The following is a 14,585-nucleotide window of genomic DNA, read 5'->3' as shown; positions in this document are numbered from 1 at the left end:
TTTCTTTTTTATTAAACAATTATTTATTGTTATTTTTGGCAACCAGACATATCCGTGGACAGCTAAAAGTGAGTCCACAACAAACAGGCATCTTTACAGCCAGCTTTCGAAGGACCCAGCGACCAGACACATCATCTCGATAGTGTTTTGCCTGTCTCTTTGCCCATGCGCAAATCTCATTTAAAAAGTCACATTCTCCCTGCTCCCACTCTCTTCGTTCTTCCCTCTCGAAGAAGCTCCCTCTGTATTCTCACCCAATAAATCTCCCACGTGAGACCTGCCTTGCCTCATGGTGTGTTTTTTGTTGGGACCCGCTGCCTAATCCTATCAGTTATTGTGTGAATATATATGATGGGTATGGAGGTTGGAGGGCAACTTTAGGGAGTCAGTTCTCTCCTTCCACCTTTACATGGGTTCAAAAGATCAAACTGAGGGCGTTCGGCATGTGCAGCAAGCACCTTATCTGCTGAGCCATCTCTCCAGCCCTGGGTTTGGTTTCTGGTTTGGAGGGAACTAGTTTTCCCAACACCATTTGTTAAGCATCCTGTGTTCCCCTGTCCATCTGGTCTGCTGTAGTAATTCATGTTAACTCCTAGACTTACACATCCACCTGTCTGAGTCTCCTCTCCGATGTTGCACTTGGGCCCACTTGATGATAAGCTCACTCTTGCTCTGAATGTCACTTCTGTTTGTCACAGTGCCAGGATGTGATGTGTCCTAGGGTGAGAAGCTTGCTATTTCGCCACCTCAGCCCTGTGCTCCTCGGTCTTACAACACTGTGCTGGAGAACCTTCTCCACCCTTGATATTAAGGGACTGCTCACAGACGCCTGCCTCCTCCCCACTCTGGAAGCGGCGTCTGCATGGAAAAGACACATCCTCATGTGAGAAAAGAAAGTTAGGGCTGCCAAGAACACGAGTGTTAGCTCAGTTCCCACCTTCTGGAAGCCTTTTTTCCCCACACCCTCCCCTGTGGATCAGTGCAAACAAACGAAGACAGCATCTTTGACATTTGCATTTTATTTTCCCGGATCCCAGTTGAGATGGGAGAAACCCATTCAAGGCTGGAGCAGGAAGGAAATTCCTGAGAGGGTGGGTTATAAATGGCTTGCTGTCTGGTCACCATTTGACGGCTTTTTTTCTTGTGTTTTAAGATGGTTAGTCCTCCTCAGAGTATCCACCTTCTAAGTGAGAAATAGGAGAGGGATATTCAGACTTTATCTTCCTTTAAATGGTGTTTGTTTGTTTTTGTTTTTGCTACAAGGTCTCACGAATCCCAAGCTTGCTGTGAAGTCTCTATTTAGCCAAGGATGACCCTGAAGTCCAGAGCCTCCTGCTCCCATCTCCAAACTCTGGATTACAGCATCCGCCACCACTCCCTTTTTACACCTCACGAGCACTCCACCAACCGAACTACACCCACGGTGGTTTTGTTTGTGTTTGTTACCGAGACAAGTTCTCACTAAGTAGCCCAGGCTGGCCTTAGTCTCCAGGTTCTCCCTGCCTCAGCCTCCCTAGTTCGGGAATTTTAAGTGTCAACCACTCCTCTCAGTTTCATTTCCCATCTTCATGCTTGGAAAAAAAATCAGTGCTGAGGGTGGGAAAGGGGTTGGCAAGATGGCTCAGCCAGTAAAGGTGACTGCCTCCAAGCCTGACAGCCCGAGTTCAGTTCTCAGGACCCACAGGGTAGACATAGAAAAGATAATCCTGCAAATCGTTCTCAGAACAGGCAGTGACCGTGACATGCACCTGCTTCTTCATGACCCCCTGACCCCTGCATGCATAAAATAAAATAAAATAAAATGTAAAAAAAATGTTTAAACCCAGCACTGAGGATTAAACTCAGGACCTCGCATACTCCTGTCACTTGGAACAAGGTGGAGTCATTCTGTGACCTCGTCTGACTCCACACTTTAGATAAGATGGGTGCAGTTGAAATGAGCTTATCAACCACCCTCCTACTTCATTCTTGACCAAGCAGATACTGCTCACGTCCACATGTGACCCGGAAAGAACTCCTCAGCCCCTCACTGGGGGATTCTAGACCGGTGCCATCACCGAGCCACGATTCCAGTTCTGCTTGCTCCCTTCTACCATGTAAACAAACATTCCCCAAGACTGAGGGTTAATAGCCCTGGGCTTGCTTTCTTTAAATATTTATTTACTTATTTATATGAGTACACTGTAGCTGTCTTCAGACACACCAGAAGAGGGCATCAGATTCCATTACAGATGGTTGTGAGTCACCATGTGGTTGCTGGGATTTGAACTCAGGACCTCTGGAAGAGCAGTCAGTTCTCTTAACCACTGAGCCATTGCTCAGCCCAGCCCTTGGCTTCCGTCCTAGCTCCTAGTTTAGAGCTAAGTCCTGTGGCTTCTGTGATGCTTCCAGGTCACTTGCTAACTAACGTAAGTGGGAGCTGATCTTGCCCGGGGTGTAGAAGGGTTTGGGTGAGCTCATCTCAGCTTTATCCAAATTATCTAGTGTGCAGTCAGAGGGGACACAGGGCATTGGTCTTTCTTCCTAGTCATATCTGAAAAATTATTTCTCCACCAATGAAACGAGCCAGTTCAAGTCAGATTATATATATATATATATATATATATATGTGCAGGTTTAGTCTGAAGCTGCTCTGGAGCATTTACTGGCCCCAAGGAAGGAAGGAAGCCAGGGAAGTCACCATGGGAAGGGAGAGAGAGGAGAGGGGGAAGAGAAAAGAAGAACAAGGGAGCAGAGAGAGAAAGAGAGAAAGAGAGAGAGAGAGAGAGAGAGAGAGAGAGAGAGAGAGAGAGAGAGAACATGAGAGAGTCAGGAGACAAAAATGTCTGGATTATATAGGGAAGAGACTCTGCCCCCACGATGGGAAGTTCACTGTTGGGGACAGAGTATGCCAGAGAGGGACTGAGAAATGCTGGGAGAACCTGGAGACCAGGTCTGCTTTGTTATGTAAGATATGCACCTCAGTCCCTTGTCCTGGCATCTGAAACCAAACAACATTTTTGTCTTGAGTTCTCTGCTCACCTTTGACTCTGATCCTGAGTCAGGGTGCATCCAAGCTCTGCCACTTGCAACAAGGTTGTAGATGAGACCCACGTCTGTGAGAAGTGGAGAATCCACCGCAAGCTTCCCTTGCTGGGTTTCCCCTTTAGTTACAGTAAATGTCACAAACCCACTGTCTTCATGTGAATGCACATTCCTGTATGGGGTATGTTGGTGTGTGAAGGGCAGAGGTTAATGTCAGGTGTCAGTCCTTTGGATCTGTCCACTTGTTTTCTGAATCAGGGTCTTACTGGCCTGGAAGGTGCTGAGTAGGCTAGGCTAGCTGCCTAGCAAACCCCAAGGATCTACCTGTCTACCTGTTCTCTCTGTGGTAAAACATGAATACAATGTATGCTCTTTTCCGTCAGAGGATTAATAAATCAAAACTCCATTAAAAATAGAATAAAATTGTTGTTTGGGAGAAATTCCCCCAGGGTTAGCACTTCTGGAAATCAAAACACTTGGTCAAGGTCACACCCTCTTCTCCAACTTGTGCTTTGTTGATTGGCTGTGCCATTCAGAGCCAGCGAACCTTTTAATAAAGTATAGCCCTGGCCACTCAGAACACAGCACAGCACCCCTTTTACTCTAGGAAATGGGCATGGTGGCACTCAGGAGGCAGAGACAAGTTTGTCCCTGTGAATTTGAAGCCAGCCTGCTCTACATAGGGAGTTCGAGGACAGCCAGGGGCTAGCTAATAGAGAGACCCTCTCTCAAAAATAACATCACCACCCCTACCACTACTACCCCCACAAACAAACAAACAAACAAACAAACACCCAGTGGGACTCACACTGTGTATGCATGGTTTAGGATGGCTCTGCAGAAAAAAATCTGGAGGTCAGCAAGGTGGCTCAGTTGTTAGGAGCACATACTGCTCTTGGTGAGGACCTAAGTTTAGCTCCCGGCACACTCACTGGGAGGCTCACAGCAGCCTGTAGGTCACAGCGCTGGGGGATTGATGCTCTCTTTTGGCCTCTGTGGGCCATGTACTCAAGCGCACATACCCATCGACAGATACCCATAAACAAAACATAAACATAAAGACATCTAGGGCCTGATGAGACGAATCCATGGCAAAGGCTTTCCTCGCTTTGATCCCAGAACCCACAGTCAGAAAGAGAAAACTAACTCTCAAAGAAGTTCTTTAATCTCTAAAAGCAAGAGCCCCCTAATTTCACCCCCCAACAAAAGATTAATAAATAAATTGAAGAACCATAAAGATGGGCTGGGGTGATGGTTCAGAGGTTAAGGTAACTAACTGGCTGCTCTTCCAGAAGTCCTGGGTTTTGTTCCCAGCACCCAGAAGGCGTCTCAAATTCCAGTCTGTCATTCCAGTCCCCAAGATCTGATGCCTTTTCTGGCCTCCACAGGCCCTGGACACAGGCAGTGTATAAACATTCATGCAGGCAAACTACCCATACACATAAAATAATATATATTTAAAAAAGAAACAAACACCCAAGATAAACAACTTAAAGGGAAAAAAGGTTTATTTAGGTTTGGAGTTATAGAGGTTTAAGTCCTCTTGCCTCTGGGTTGGGACAGCTTGAGTGTGGCTAGCAAGGTTCTGGCAGGCTTTGCCTCCCCCCTCCCCCCCCATTTTCTTGCTAAACTGTTAGATGACAGTCCTAAAGCTAGCCATCAAGGTCTAGTCCCTTATTTGGTCACTTCCTCCTCTGGAGGCTGACTGCAAAGTATTAAAATCTAGCAATCAAAAGATCCGTTGACTCACCTAATTAACATAGCCAATCAAAGTCTACCACAGCATCTTAATAGTAAGATAGTTACTGTTTGTGAAGAAAACGTAAAGTCATCTAAAGACCCCCTGGGGGCAAGGAGCAGCCACTGTGGTGTTTGACTGAGATTGGTCTTGTAGGTTCATGTATTTGAATGCTTGGTTCTCAGTTGGTAGAAATGTTTGGAGAGCATTAGGGAGTATGACTTTGTTGGGTAAGGTGTGTCTCTGGGAGTGGACTTTGAGGTTTCAAATGCCAGTGCCATACTGAGTTAACGTTCTCTCTGTCTTGTGGATCTGTTTCAGTATTTAAGCTCTGAGCTACTACTCACAGCACCATGCCTACCTGACTGCCACCATGCTCCTCCCCATAATGGTCATGGTTCTCTGACCCTTTGAACTGTAAGCCCATAGAAACGCTTTCTTCTATATGTTATTTTGGTCATGGCGTTGTTGTCTTGTTAAATGATAGAAAAATAACTACGATCCCTACTTGTCCACAACTGCATGGCACAGAAGGAGAAATAGCAAAGGGGTTCTTCCCATGTTTTTTTTTTTTTTTTTTTTTTTTTTTTTTATTTCAGGGTCTAAATCTGGTTTACGGCTGAGGAAAAGGCTCAACTCGGGGTTTGTGGATGGGTCCATAGCTAGTGATGGGTTTGAACCCAATCTAGTCATTTCAGGAAGTGTTCCTAGGGTCTGGCTACAGAAACAGGGCCAGTCCACCTTGGGGGATGGTGATCTTGGTGCCAGGAGAGGCAGAGCAAGGTCTGGAGAGACTGACATTAGCTTCAGCATTCTCAAAGAGGGACAGAGGGACGGTGCTCCTCACTGCAGCTGGGTGGCACTGGCTCCATGGTTCCTGGTATTGGCTCATTAGTTGGAGTGAATGGTGTCCTTAATCCAAGGAACGAACTCACACAGGTTGGTGTAGACACCTGGTCTGTTGGGCTGAGCACAGGGGAAATCACCCCAGGACACAAGGCCCTGTAGCTTGCCATTGCAGATCACAGGTCCTCCGGAATCACCCTGTTAGGGAAGAGCGGAGGCACGGAAGGAGGCAGGGGTGGGGGTGAGGTCGAATGGGGAGGAACAAGACATTCAGTACCATGAGTCAATGCAGAAAGGACACAGGAAGCAGGTGCAGACAAGGGTGAAAGGGCCAACAGGATTGAATGTAGGTAAAACAGAGCAAAGTGGAGAGAGAGAGGGAGGATGTTGTCAGTATTTTACTTCAGGTTCAGCTTGTAGAAAGCCCGCTAGCCAGACTCTAGCTAACACCACACCCCCTTCAGCCCTGTCTCTACTATCTTCCTTATCTTTTTTCTCCTCACAAGATGTCTAACCTGTCTCCTTTTCTCTCCCCTCTATCTATCCATCCATTCATCTGTCAATCCATCTGTCCATCTGACTGTCAGTCTGCCCATCCATCCATCCATCCATCCGTCCATCTGTCCGTCCGTCCGTCCATCCACCCACCCATCCATCCATCCATCCATCCATCCATCCATCCATCCATCCATCCACCTCTGCTTCCCTTCCTTCTCTCCTTTTCTTCTCCCCCTCTGCCTTCCCCCTTCTTCTCTCCTTCCCATCTTGTCTGTTCTCCTCCCTGTTTGTTTGTTTTTGAGTCATGATCTTGCTATGTAGCCCAGGCTGGACTGGGATTTGCAATCCTCCTACTTCACTCTTCAGAATAACTGGGATGATAGTCCTATGCTACCGGCTCAAGTGCTTTCTCAGTTATTTTTCTTTGAATCTTTGCACTGAATTTTGAGAGTCCATGTTCTGTTTCCTTAGCCTGTATGAGTCTGGCTCCAGGGTGGTTTACAGTCCCTGCCTATGTACGCATAAGGAAGCCCTCCTCTTGACCACAATGAAGATGGGTCCTAGTGTTTTATTTTCTGGTGACTCCTTATAACTTTCTGAAAGAGCCCTACGTGTAAAGCTTCTTGAACATAGGTTTTTTAAAAATTGTACTGTACATTTTTAAAAGATTTATTTTTATTACATTAAATCAGTAGTTCTCGATCTTCTTAGTTCTTTGACCCTTAATTCAGTTCTTCGTGTTGTGGTGACCCCCATCCTCAAAATTATTTTTGTTGCTACTTTGGAGCTGTAATTTTGCTACTGTTATCAATCATGATGCAAATATCTGATATTCAGGATGGTCTTAGGCAACCCCTGTGAAAGGGTCGTTCAACCCCAAAGGGGTAGCAACCCACAAAACCCATAGAACCCATGTCAAATTGTGTGTGTGTGTGTGTGTGTGTGTGTGTGTGACTATATACATGGGAATGAAGGTACCAGAGGAGGTCAGAAGGAGCTGTCGGATCCCCTGGAGCTGGAGTTACAGATGTGGGTGCTAGGAACATAACGAGATCTCTGGAAGAATAGCCAGCCTCTTAAGAGCTGAGGTATCTCTCCAGCCCCCCTGACTATAGGATTTTGTGTTTTATGTCTGCTTCTTCAGTACTTCCAACAATGAAGCCTATCCTATATGCTCTTTTTTTAAAAAAAAATATTTAAAACAAGTTTTCTCTTTTCTTTCCTCATGGCATTTTATTAGCTCTTATTAGAAAACTGTCACCTGATGAATTCAGTTGCAATGAGACATTACATGTTTGAAGACGCCACATAAATAGAACTATGATGGCCATTGCGTAAAGGGACCCCTGAGATGTAGCACCTTTATGCAGTGTATTCTCTAGCCACAGGGAGCAGCCTTGACTCCTCCTTCCAGACCTGAACTGTGAGACCGAAGCTGCTGTATGTCTAGCAAACTGAGATGGATTCTCAGGGTAAAAGGCATCACAGAAGCAGGGTGGAAGCTGTATATTTATAACTGTTACACATTAAATCAATTCTAAAAACTCTCACCTGAGAACATAGAGAGGCCACAGATGTTCAATTAAATAAAATATAATAGTAACATTAGTTTTATATCTGTAGTTAGTTAATTACTCTTTTGTGGGGCAGGAGATAAAATTCAAGCCTTGTAGCATGTCGTGAAAACACTCTATCACTGAGCCATGCCTCCAGCCCCTCACTGGGGGATTCTAGGCAGGGGCTCTACCACTAAGCCATGCCCCCAGCCCCTCACTGGGGGATTCTAGGCAGGGGCTCTACCACTAAGCCATACCCCCAGCCTCATCTTTACCTTTTAGTTTGAGATAGGGTCTCAGTACGTTACCCAGGCCATCCTTCGACTTACTCTGTAACCTAGGCTGGCCTTTGGTTTCATTCTTCCTAACTCAGCCTCCCACATATCTGAGATGACAAGCCACGCCCCACTTCTTTCTCTTTTTTAAAACTTTCTAACGAAAACTGAAAACAAAATGTGGAGGCTCAATCTGTGTAAGCATCATATAGAACAGTGTCCTGGGGCAGGAGCTCTGTGAAAATAAGAATCTCGGTGCTTAATAAAGTACAGGTAACCAGGGTGGCCCTTGATGCACTGCTTAGGAGGCTGCTGAGGTAAAGGGACTTGATGGTAAAAGGACCCTGATGGCCTGAGTTCAATCCCTGGAACCCACATAGTGGAAGAAGAGAACTGACTCCTATGTGTTGTCCTCTGACCTGCACACACACACTATGACATATGTGTGCACACATAAGTAAAATAAATGTAATTTTCTGGATAAATGGAGTTGCATCCAGTCCTTACCTGGCAGGAGTCCCTGCCCGCTTCATCACCAGCACAGAACATGGTCTTGTCTATCTGTCCCGGGTAGGAGTTTTTACACCTCTCCTCGCTGAGCACAGTAATATCCAGGCATTGAAGGACTTTGGGAAAGTTATCTGTTAAGCAAGAGAATCACGAGGGACAGAGGGCAAGAGAGAGAGAGAGAGAAAACAAAGTTGGGCATGGTGGAGCAAGCTTGCTGCCCAAGCTCTAGTCAGGCGGTGACAGAATACACAGTTGTAGTCTGGGTTAGTTCGGGGTAGCCTGTGCTATGTGGGGAGATTCTGCTTGGAAGAGCAGGGATTAGGAGGAACCACGATACTTACTGTGGCTGCTGCTTGTTGTCCCCCATCCAGATACCATGCACCTGGTCCCTTCTTTGGGACAGTCAGAAGTAATTTCGACAGGCTTCACTGAGTGAGAGGCACGGATTTTTCTGTTCATTTTGATGAGCATGAGGTCATTGGAGTGGCCAGGGTGGGAGTAACCTGGGTGGGGGATGGATTTGATTCCCTGGAACATCTGCTGCCCAGACTCGTAGACAGGTGACATGGAGTGGTGGCCCAGACGGATTCTGAACACTCTGAGGAATATGGCAACGATCAATCCCCGCCCAGAACTCTATCCCCCTGTCCAAGGCAGTCTCAATCGCTACCCGCTCTAACCCATCCTCAACCACAATTCCACTCATCTTCAACTCAACTCCATGTCATCCCCAACCTCACTCCTTCCCATCCTCATCCACAACTCAACCCTGGCCTCAACCCCAACTTCCCCCATTTTAAACCCAGTTCTACACCATCCTCAACCCTAACTCTACACCTAACTTTATCAGGTTCTATCCCGTATGCACCTCCAGCCCCTCCCAGCTCCCAGCCTATCTGTCTCTCATCTTTCACACCAACTGCAACGTAAGTGCATAACCTCCAGTAACTGTCAGCCTGAGCATTCATTTTCAACCTCAAGTCTAACTGTGTCTTGTCTATAATCAAACCATCCTCCATATGCAATGCAACCATTCCATCAGTGCATGGGAGCACAGGTTTATAATCTCAGATTTTAGGAGACAAAGGCAGGAAGACCGGGAGTTCAAGATCATCTCTAGCTGCATAGCTAGTTTGAGGCCATCCTGGCCTACGTGAGCCCTTTTCTCAAAACAGCAAAATGATGGCAAAACAACAAATCAACCCAAAAGTGTTTAGCCATCCCTCACTTCACAAACTAGCCCAACTACACCATTTGTCCTATATCCATTTCTGGTCCCAAACTCTGTCAACCCTGTCTTTCTCTCTACCCATCACACTTTCCACTAACCTCCATTCTAGATCCAAACCCACATTCATCTCACCCTAGACCATCAATGTATGTGTGCCCAACCCCAACACTTCTCTTTTCCTGACCCAAATCCATGTGCATGTATCTCTCAACCTGCATTCAACTATCCCCATCTCCAAGCCCAGGCAGGTTCAATCCCTTTCCTGACTCTAACCCCATTCCGGTCTCCAATCCAAGCCGTACACTTAGCCCCTTCCGAACCCCATCTTCATAGGTCCTAATCCTAGCTCCATACCAAACCATTCCGTGTGTCTATGTCTCTGTATAATCCTTATCACCTCTGTCTCTCTCCTAGCATTTTCTTATCTCTGCTGCAATCTTTCTTTGTCTCTGTCCCTTTAAGTTTGTAATTTCACCTATCCTGATCTCCCATGCCCAGACCAGCTCTCACCAGTGTTTACCTCTTCCTCACGCTGTTTGTTCCCATCTTCCCTTCTATCCTTTCATCCACCCAACTTTCCATCCACCTTCTAAGTTTCTATCCATTCATGAATCCTCCCACTCATCTATCTATCTATCTATCATTTATCTATCCACCCATCCACCCACTCACACACCCATGCACCCACCCATTCATTCACCCATCCACCCACTCATCCATCCACCACCTGCCCACCCATCCACCCATTCATTCATTCATCCATCCATCCATTCATCTTTCCATCCTCTATCCATGAACTCATCCAGTCTTCTTTCCTAATACCCTCCCCAGTTCTGTCCTCTCCTGCCCCCTATCCCTAACTTTCTTCCACCCCCTCTTCTCCAGGCCCACTCACGGCTTTCTGCAGTGCGCTGCTGTGAGCAGCCACTGTGGGTTGATCAGAACGGCCCCACAGTACAGCTTGTTGGGCCCCAGAAGCAGGGCACCTTGCCATGGCTGTGTGTCCTTTGGGCAATCTGACCCATTCACAATCCGAGAGCTGCTGTCTGAACGGGTGTCCTCCCCTGAGTTGGAATCTGTGTTGAGGTCTCTGTTGGTTCCAGAGGGTTTGGTGCCAGAGGAGTTGTCACAAGAGGCAACATCATCAGCAAGAGCTAGCTCTGGAAATAGAGTGAGTGGAGAATGGATCTAGCGGTAGGGGTTGGAAGGGGCTTAGATGCAGGAATGCTCTTACAGTCAGAAACTGGGACTACCCAAATTGTCTGACGTGACATGCTAGGCTTTTAGATAAGGAGTTGGAACCAGGACTGTGGAGGGGAAGCCAGGGATTATAGGCCTGGGCTGAAGGATTGACTAAGCCCTAGATCTAGGGATATAAACAGAGCTGTAGGGGTGTAGGCCAGGACTGAAAGACGGGGTCAGGACTATGGAAATAGAACCAAGACTGGGATGTGGCCAGATCTGTAGGGGTGGGGTCAGAGCAGTGTAGGCAGAGCCAAGACCACAGGGAGGGAGCTTGTAGAACAAGCTGAAACCACAACTCAACCAGCAAGTTGGGATTTAGGACAGGGAACCTTGGTTCCAGTGGGCTTCTTGGACTTTGTGAGCCCCAGGGATTCCTGATATCCCCCGGAACTCAACAGGAAATACCTGGAGAGAAGGATGGTGCCCTGGGGCACAGGAGCCCTTAAGGGCAGACTAAGCTTGAGCACTGAGACCTAAGTTCCAGAAGTGGAGTCAGAAGCCAAGACCAGTGGTACAAGCTGGTCACCCTACCTATTCTGGAGACTAGGGCACCAGAATGGCAAGACCCAAGAGGCTGGGGACTTGGAATTAGTCTAGGGAGAACTGAGGCAAGGTCTCTTGGGGTGACAAGTCCCATAAAAACCCTGACTTTGGAAAGGAAGATGGAGCTAAGCTTTGGAACCACTTATAGCAAATGGATGGAGCCTAGCGAAGAGGGGTAGGCTCTGGGGCTGACGCCTGGCCTAGGGACTTGGTGAGAGCAGTGGGTAGAGTGGGAGCCCTTGGGTGGAGCTGGGGTGGGGGACAGGAAACAGGGACTCTGGAAGGGCCCAGCAAGTCTCACTTTCTGAATTCTCACATAGACTTGTATGCATTCTGTTCCCCACCCCTCACCCTCACGGGCTATCATTGGTCATGTTCCTGCTAATGGCCCAGAGAAGGGTCGCCTTAGTGCTGTCTGCACTCACAGGCACATTTCAAAAAAACAAAAAACAAAAAACAAGAAACAAAACAAAACAAACAAACAAACAAAAAAACCAAACCCACACACTGTGTCCAAAGGCAGCTGCTCCCGAGTGACAGGTGCTCTCTCTGGAGCTCGCCCACCTGGCCACCTGAGTGGTGGTGTGTGTGCATGGGGAGACCACAGACACTTCTGCACACAGCCATGCTGACGTGTCACACTGAAAGGACACCTGTATTTCACTTTCCAGAATGGCACAGTGCAAGAAAACCGTTTCAGTAGCTACGGTCAGTCACTTCTCAATCAGTTTCTAGAGGCAGAGTCAGGAACCCCAGTTACAGGGGCATGAGAACACGTCCAGCTGCGTTTGCAGCCCTCCAAAAACACACTGTCCCCTGAATGTAAACCCTAACTATCCTAACTGTCACAGGACCACAAATACAGTCACGGACACAGCCCTGCACTCAGAAGGGGCTGTCTGCAAACACAAGGGTCATGCGTTCCCACGGGGATGAGCAGAGCTGCATTGCATCCCAGACATAGACACTGGGGTACAGAGGAGACACACGGAGTCAAACGCCCAGCAACGTCTACGCCAAGCTGGAATGTGCACCCACAATGTTGCAGCACCAAAGTGAACTGAGGTGCATGGACACCTGACTACCCACAAAGCCTCAGAGGATCCATACCGTCTGCCATGCAGTCACTCCATAGGGGACAAGGACACATGCAAGGCAAGCAGAATCACTCACATTTGTAATCCTGGAACTTAGGGAACTGAAGCAGGAGGATTGCCTAGAATTCAAACCCAGCCAGGGTTGCACAGTGAGTACTAGGAGAGCCTGGGCTATACGACAGGTTCTAGGTTAACCTGGGCTAAAAGTGAGATTATGTCTCAAGAACTAAAACTAAGGGGTCTGCAGAGACGGCTCAGTGATTAAGAGCACTGGCTGCTCCTGCAGTGGACCTGGGTATGATTCCGAGTGTCCACCTAATGGCTCACAGCGAGCTGCAACTACAGCTTCCAACTAAAGCCTATTCTGCCCTCCTTGGGCACTGACATGCACAGTGCAAAATATCTTTACAAATACATAAGTAAAATAAATTAAAAAAAACCAAACAAACCAATAACAGCAAGAACATATGATGGCGCACAACTGCAATTCTACCTCTCAGGAGGCAAATATAAAAGGATTGGCTGCAAGTTCAAGGCCAACTTGGTCTAAATAATGAGTTCTAGACCAGCCTGGGCTGCACAGTGAGACTCTGTCTCAAAAATAATAATAAACAAATTACATAAAAGCCGTTTCCTTCCCCGCAATACGTACACAGCCACGGGGCCCACATTTAATTGTGTAACCACAGAGGCACAAACACACATTCACCTGGTCCTGGAGACACACCCTGTGGTCCACAGAGGCAGTCCTCCCCACACACTTAGGGGACCCTGGTTACCTGAGACCCCCAGAACCAGGGTTGCGATCAGGGTAGCCATTGCCCATTTCCAGGGGTGTCCTGCCCTCGCCATGACCGCTGAACCTGGTAAGAAATAGAGGACGAGGCTAGGTGGTTCTGAAGAGGCCTAGGTGGTTCTGGAAGTCCTGTTCCACTTTCATCCCGTCCCTGCCTCACCATGAGCACCCAGGGAACGGCAGTGGAGGGGAAGGACTGCCAGCATCTTATAGTCCCTGTACATGTGGACAGCAAGAGAGGCAGAGTGAATCCAACCAAGATAAGACAGAGCCGGATCAGCTTCCCTCTCTTTCCTTACCTGCTGAGACCCTTCCCCAGGCCTCACCTGACACTTTGCCCCTGTTCCCTGGGCAGTGGGTGGTGGGGTATGGCTCCCAATATAGCTGCAGACTTCTCAAGCTGGCCTGAGCCTTTTAGCCACCACCTCCTCCTCTGCTCTGGCACCTGGTGATATAACCACCCACTGGTCCCTGGGGCACATTCCCAGGCAGTGAGGTTCCTGTCGGTCTGGGCCCCAGCACTCACTCTTCCTGCCTCCCCTCCCCTCCCCTCCACCCCCCACCCAGTGCTGAGTGCCACTCCCTCCCTGCCTGGCCCCAAGGATGGGGAGGGGTCCTCAGCGCAGGCCGGGCCCTCCTCAGGCCTGGCATCTCACCAGCTCTCAGGCACTCTTCCTGATATCTAATGTTCCTTTTTCCCCGTGTCACATCCATTCACTCATTACAACTCTGTGTCTCCTTTCTCATCCCTCCCACTCTGTTTTTAAAATTCTTCTACCTGTGGTCTAGCTGTCTGTCCCCTTGGCACCCAATGACCCTGTCAGTGTGTCTTTCTCCATCACTCTGTCCCTGTTTCTGTCTGTCTGCTTTTGTGTGTTTCTCTGCCTCCTAGGTATCTGTCTCTCTGTCACTGATCTTCTTGGTCTCTGTTCTGTCCCTCTTTTTCTCCTTATATCTCTCTCTTTTTTTTCTCTGTGTGTCTTTCTGTGTTTTCCCCTGTCTTCGCCTCTCTGTCTCCCCATCTGTCTTGTCTCTCTGTCTCTCTGATTTTCATCCCACTCATGTCTAGTCTCTGAATATTGGTTCTCTGTCTTTTACTGTCTCCCTATGCCCCTCCCTGTCATTTGAGCAGGAGAGACAAAGATGTTTGTAGATGAAACCCCATCATCAACTTCCACCCCTGATACTAGGTCCCAGGCCAAGGGTCAGCCAGAGGAAGGGAAGCA

General features: G+C 47.9%; 1 protein-coding gene across 3 annotated transcripts; it reads right to left on the bottom strand.

Annotated features, from left to right (window-relative positions):
* Positions 1-5,220: 5,220 nt before the first annotated feature.
* On the bottom strand, positions 5,221-13,883 carry Klk5 (kallikrein related-peptidase 5). Of its 3 annotated transcripts, XM_087549831.1 has the most exons (6): positions 13,686-13,883; positions 13,343-13,426; positions 10,574-10,838; positions 8,789-9,045; positions 8,445-8,578; positions 5,325-5,806 (listed from the first exon to the last, which is right to left on the bottom strand). In XM_087549831.1, the coding sequence occupies exons 2-6, from the start codon at positions 13,413-13,415 to the stop codon at positions 5,654-5,656; spliced, it is 882 nt and encodes a 293-aa protein (XP_087405957.1). In that variant the 5' UTR covers positions 13,416-13,426; positions 13,686-13,883; the 3' UTR covers positions 5,325-5,653.
* Positions 13,884-14,585: the final 702 nt, after the last annotated feature.

This window comes from Rattus norvegicus, chromosome 1 (genome assembly GCF_021556685.1).
Source record: "Rattus norvegicus strain SHRSP/BbbUtx chromosome 1, alternate assembly SHRSP_T2T, whole genome shotgun sequence".
Lineage (NCBI taxonomy): Eukaryota > Metazoa > Chordata > Mammalia > Rodentia > Muridae > Rattus > Rattus norvegicus.
The sequence above is the reverse complement of the archived record's forward strand: the minus strand, read 5'-3'. Positions and strand labels throughout refer to the sequence as shown.

Coding starts and splice junctions, on each gene's coding strand:
- Klk5 (XM_087549831.1), bottom strand. CDS start 13,415: ATGGCGAGGGCAGGACACCCCTGGAAATGGGCAATGGCTACCCTGATC. Junction 10,839..13,342: donor CCTGGTTCTGGGGGTCTCAG/GTAACCAGGGTC, acceptor CTCTATTTCCAG/AGCTAGCTCTTGCTGATGAT. Junction 8,579..8,788: donor GACAACAAGCAGCAGCCACA/GTAAGTATCGTG, acceptor CTTGCTTAACAG/ATAACTTTCCCAAAGTCCTT.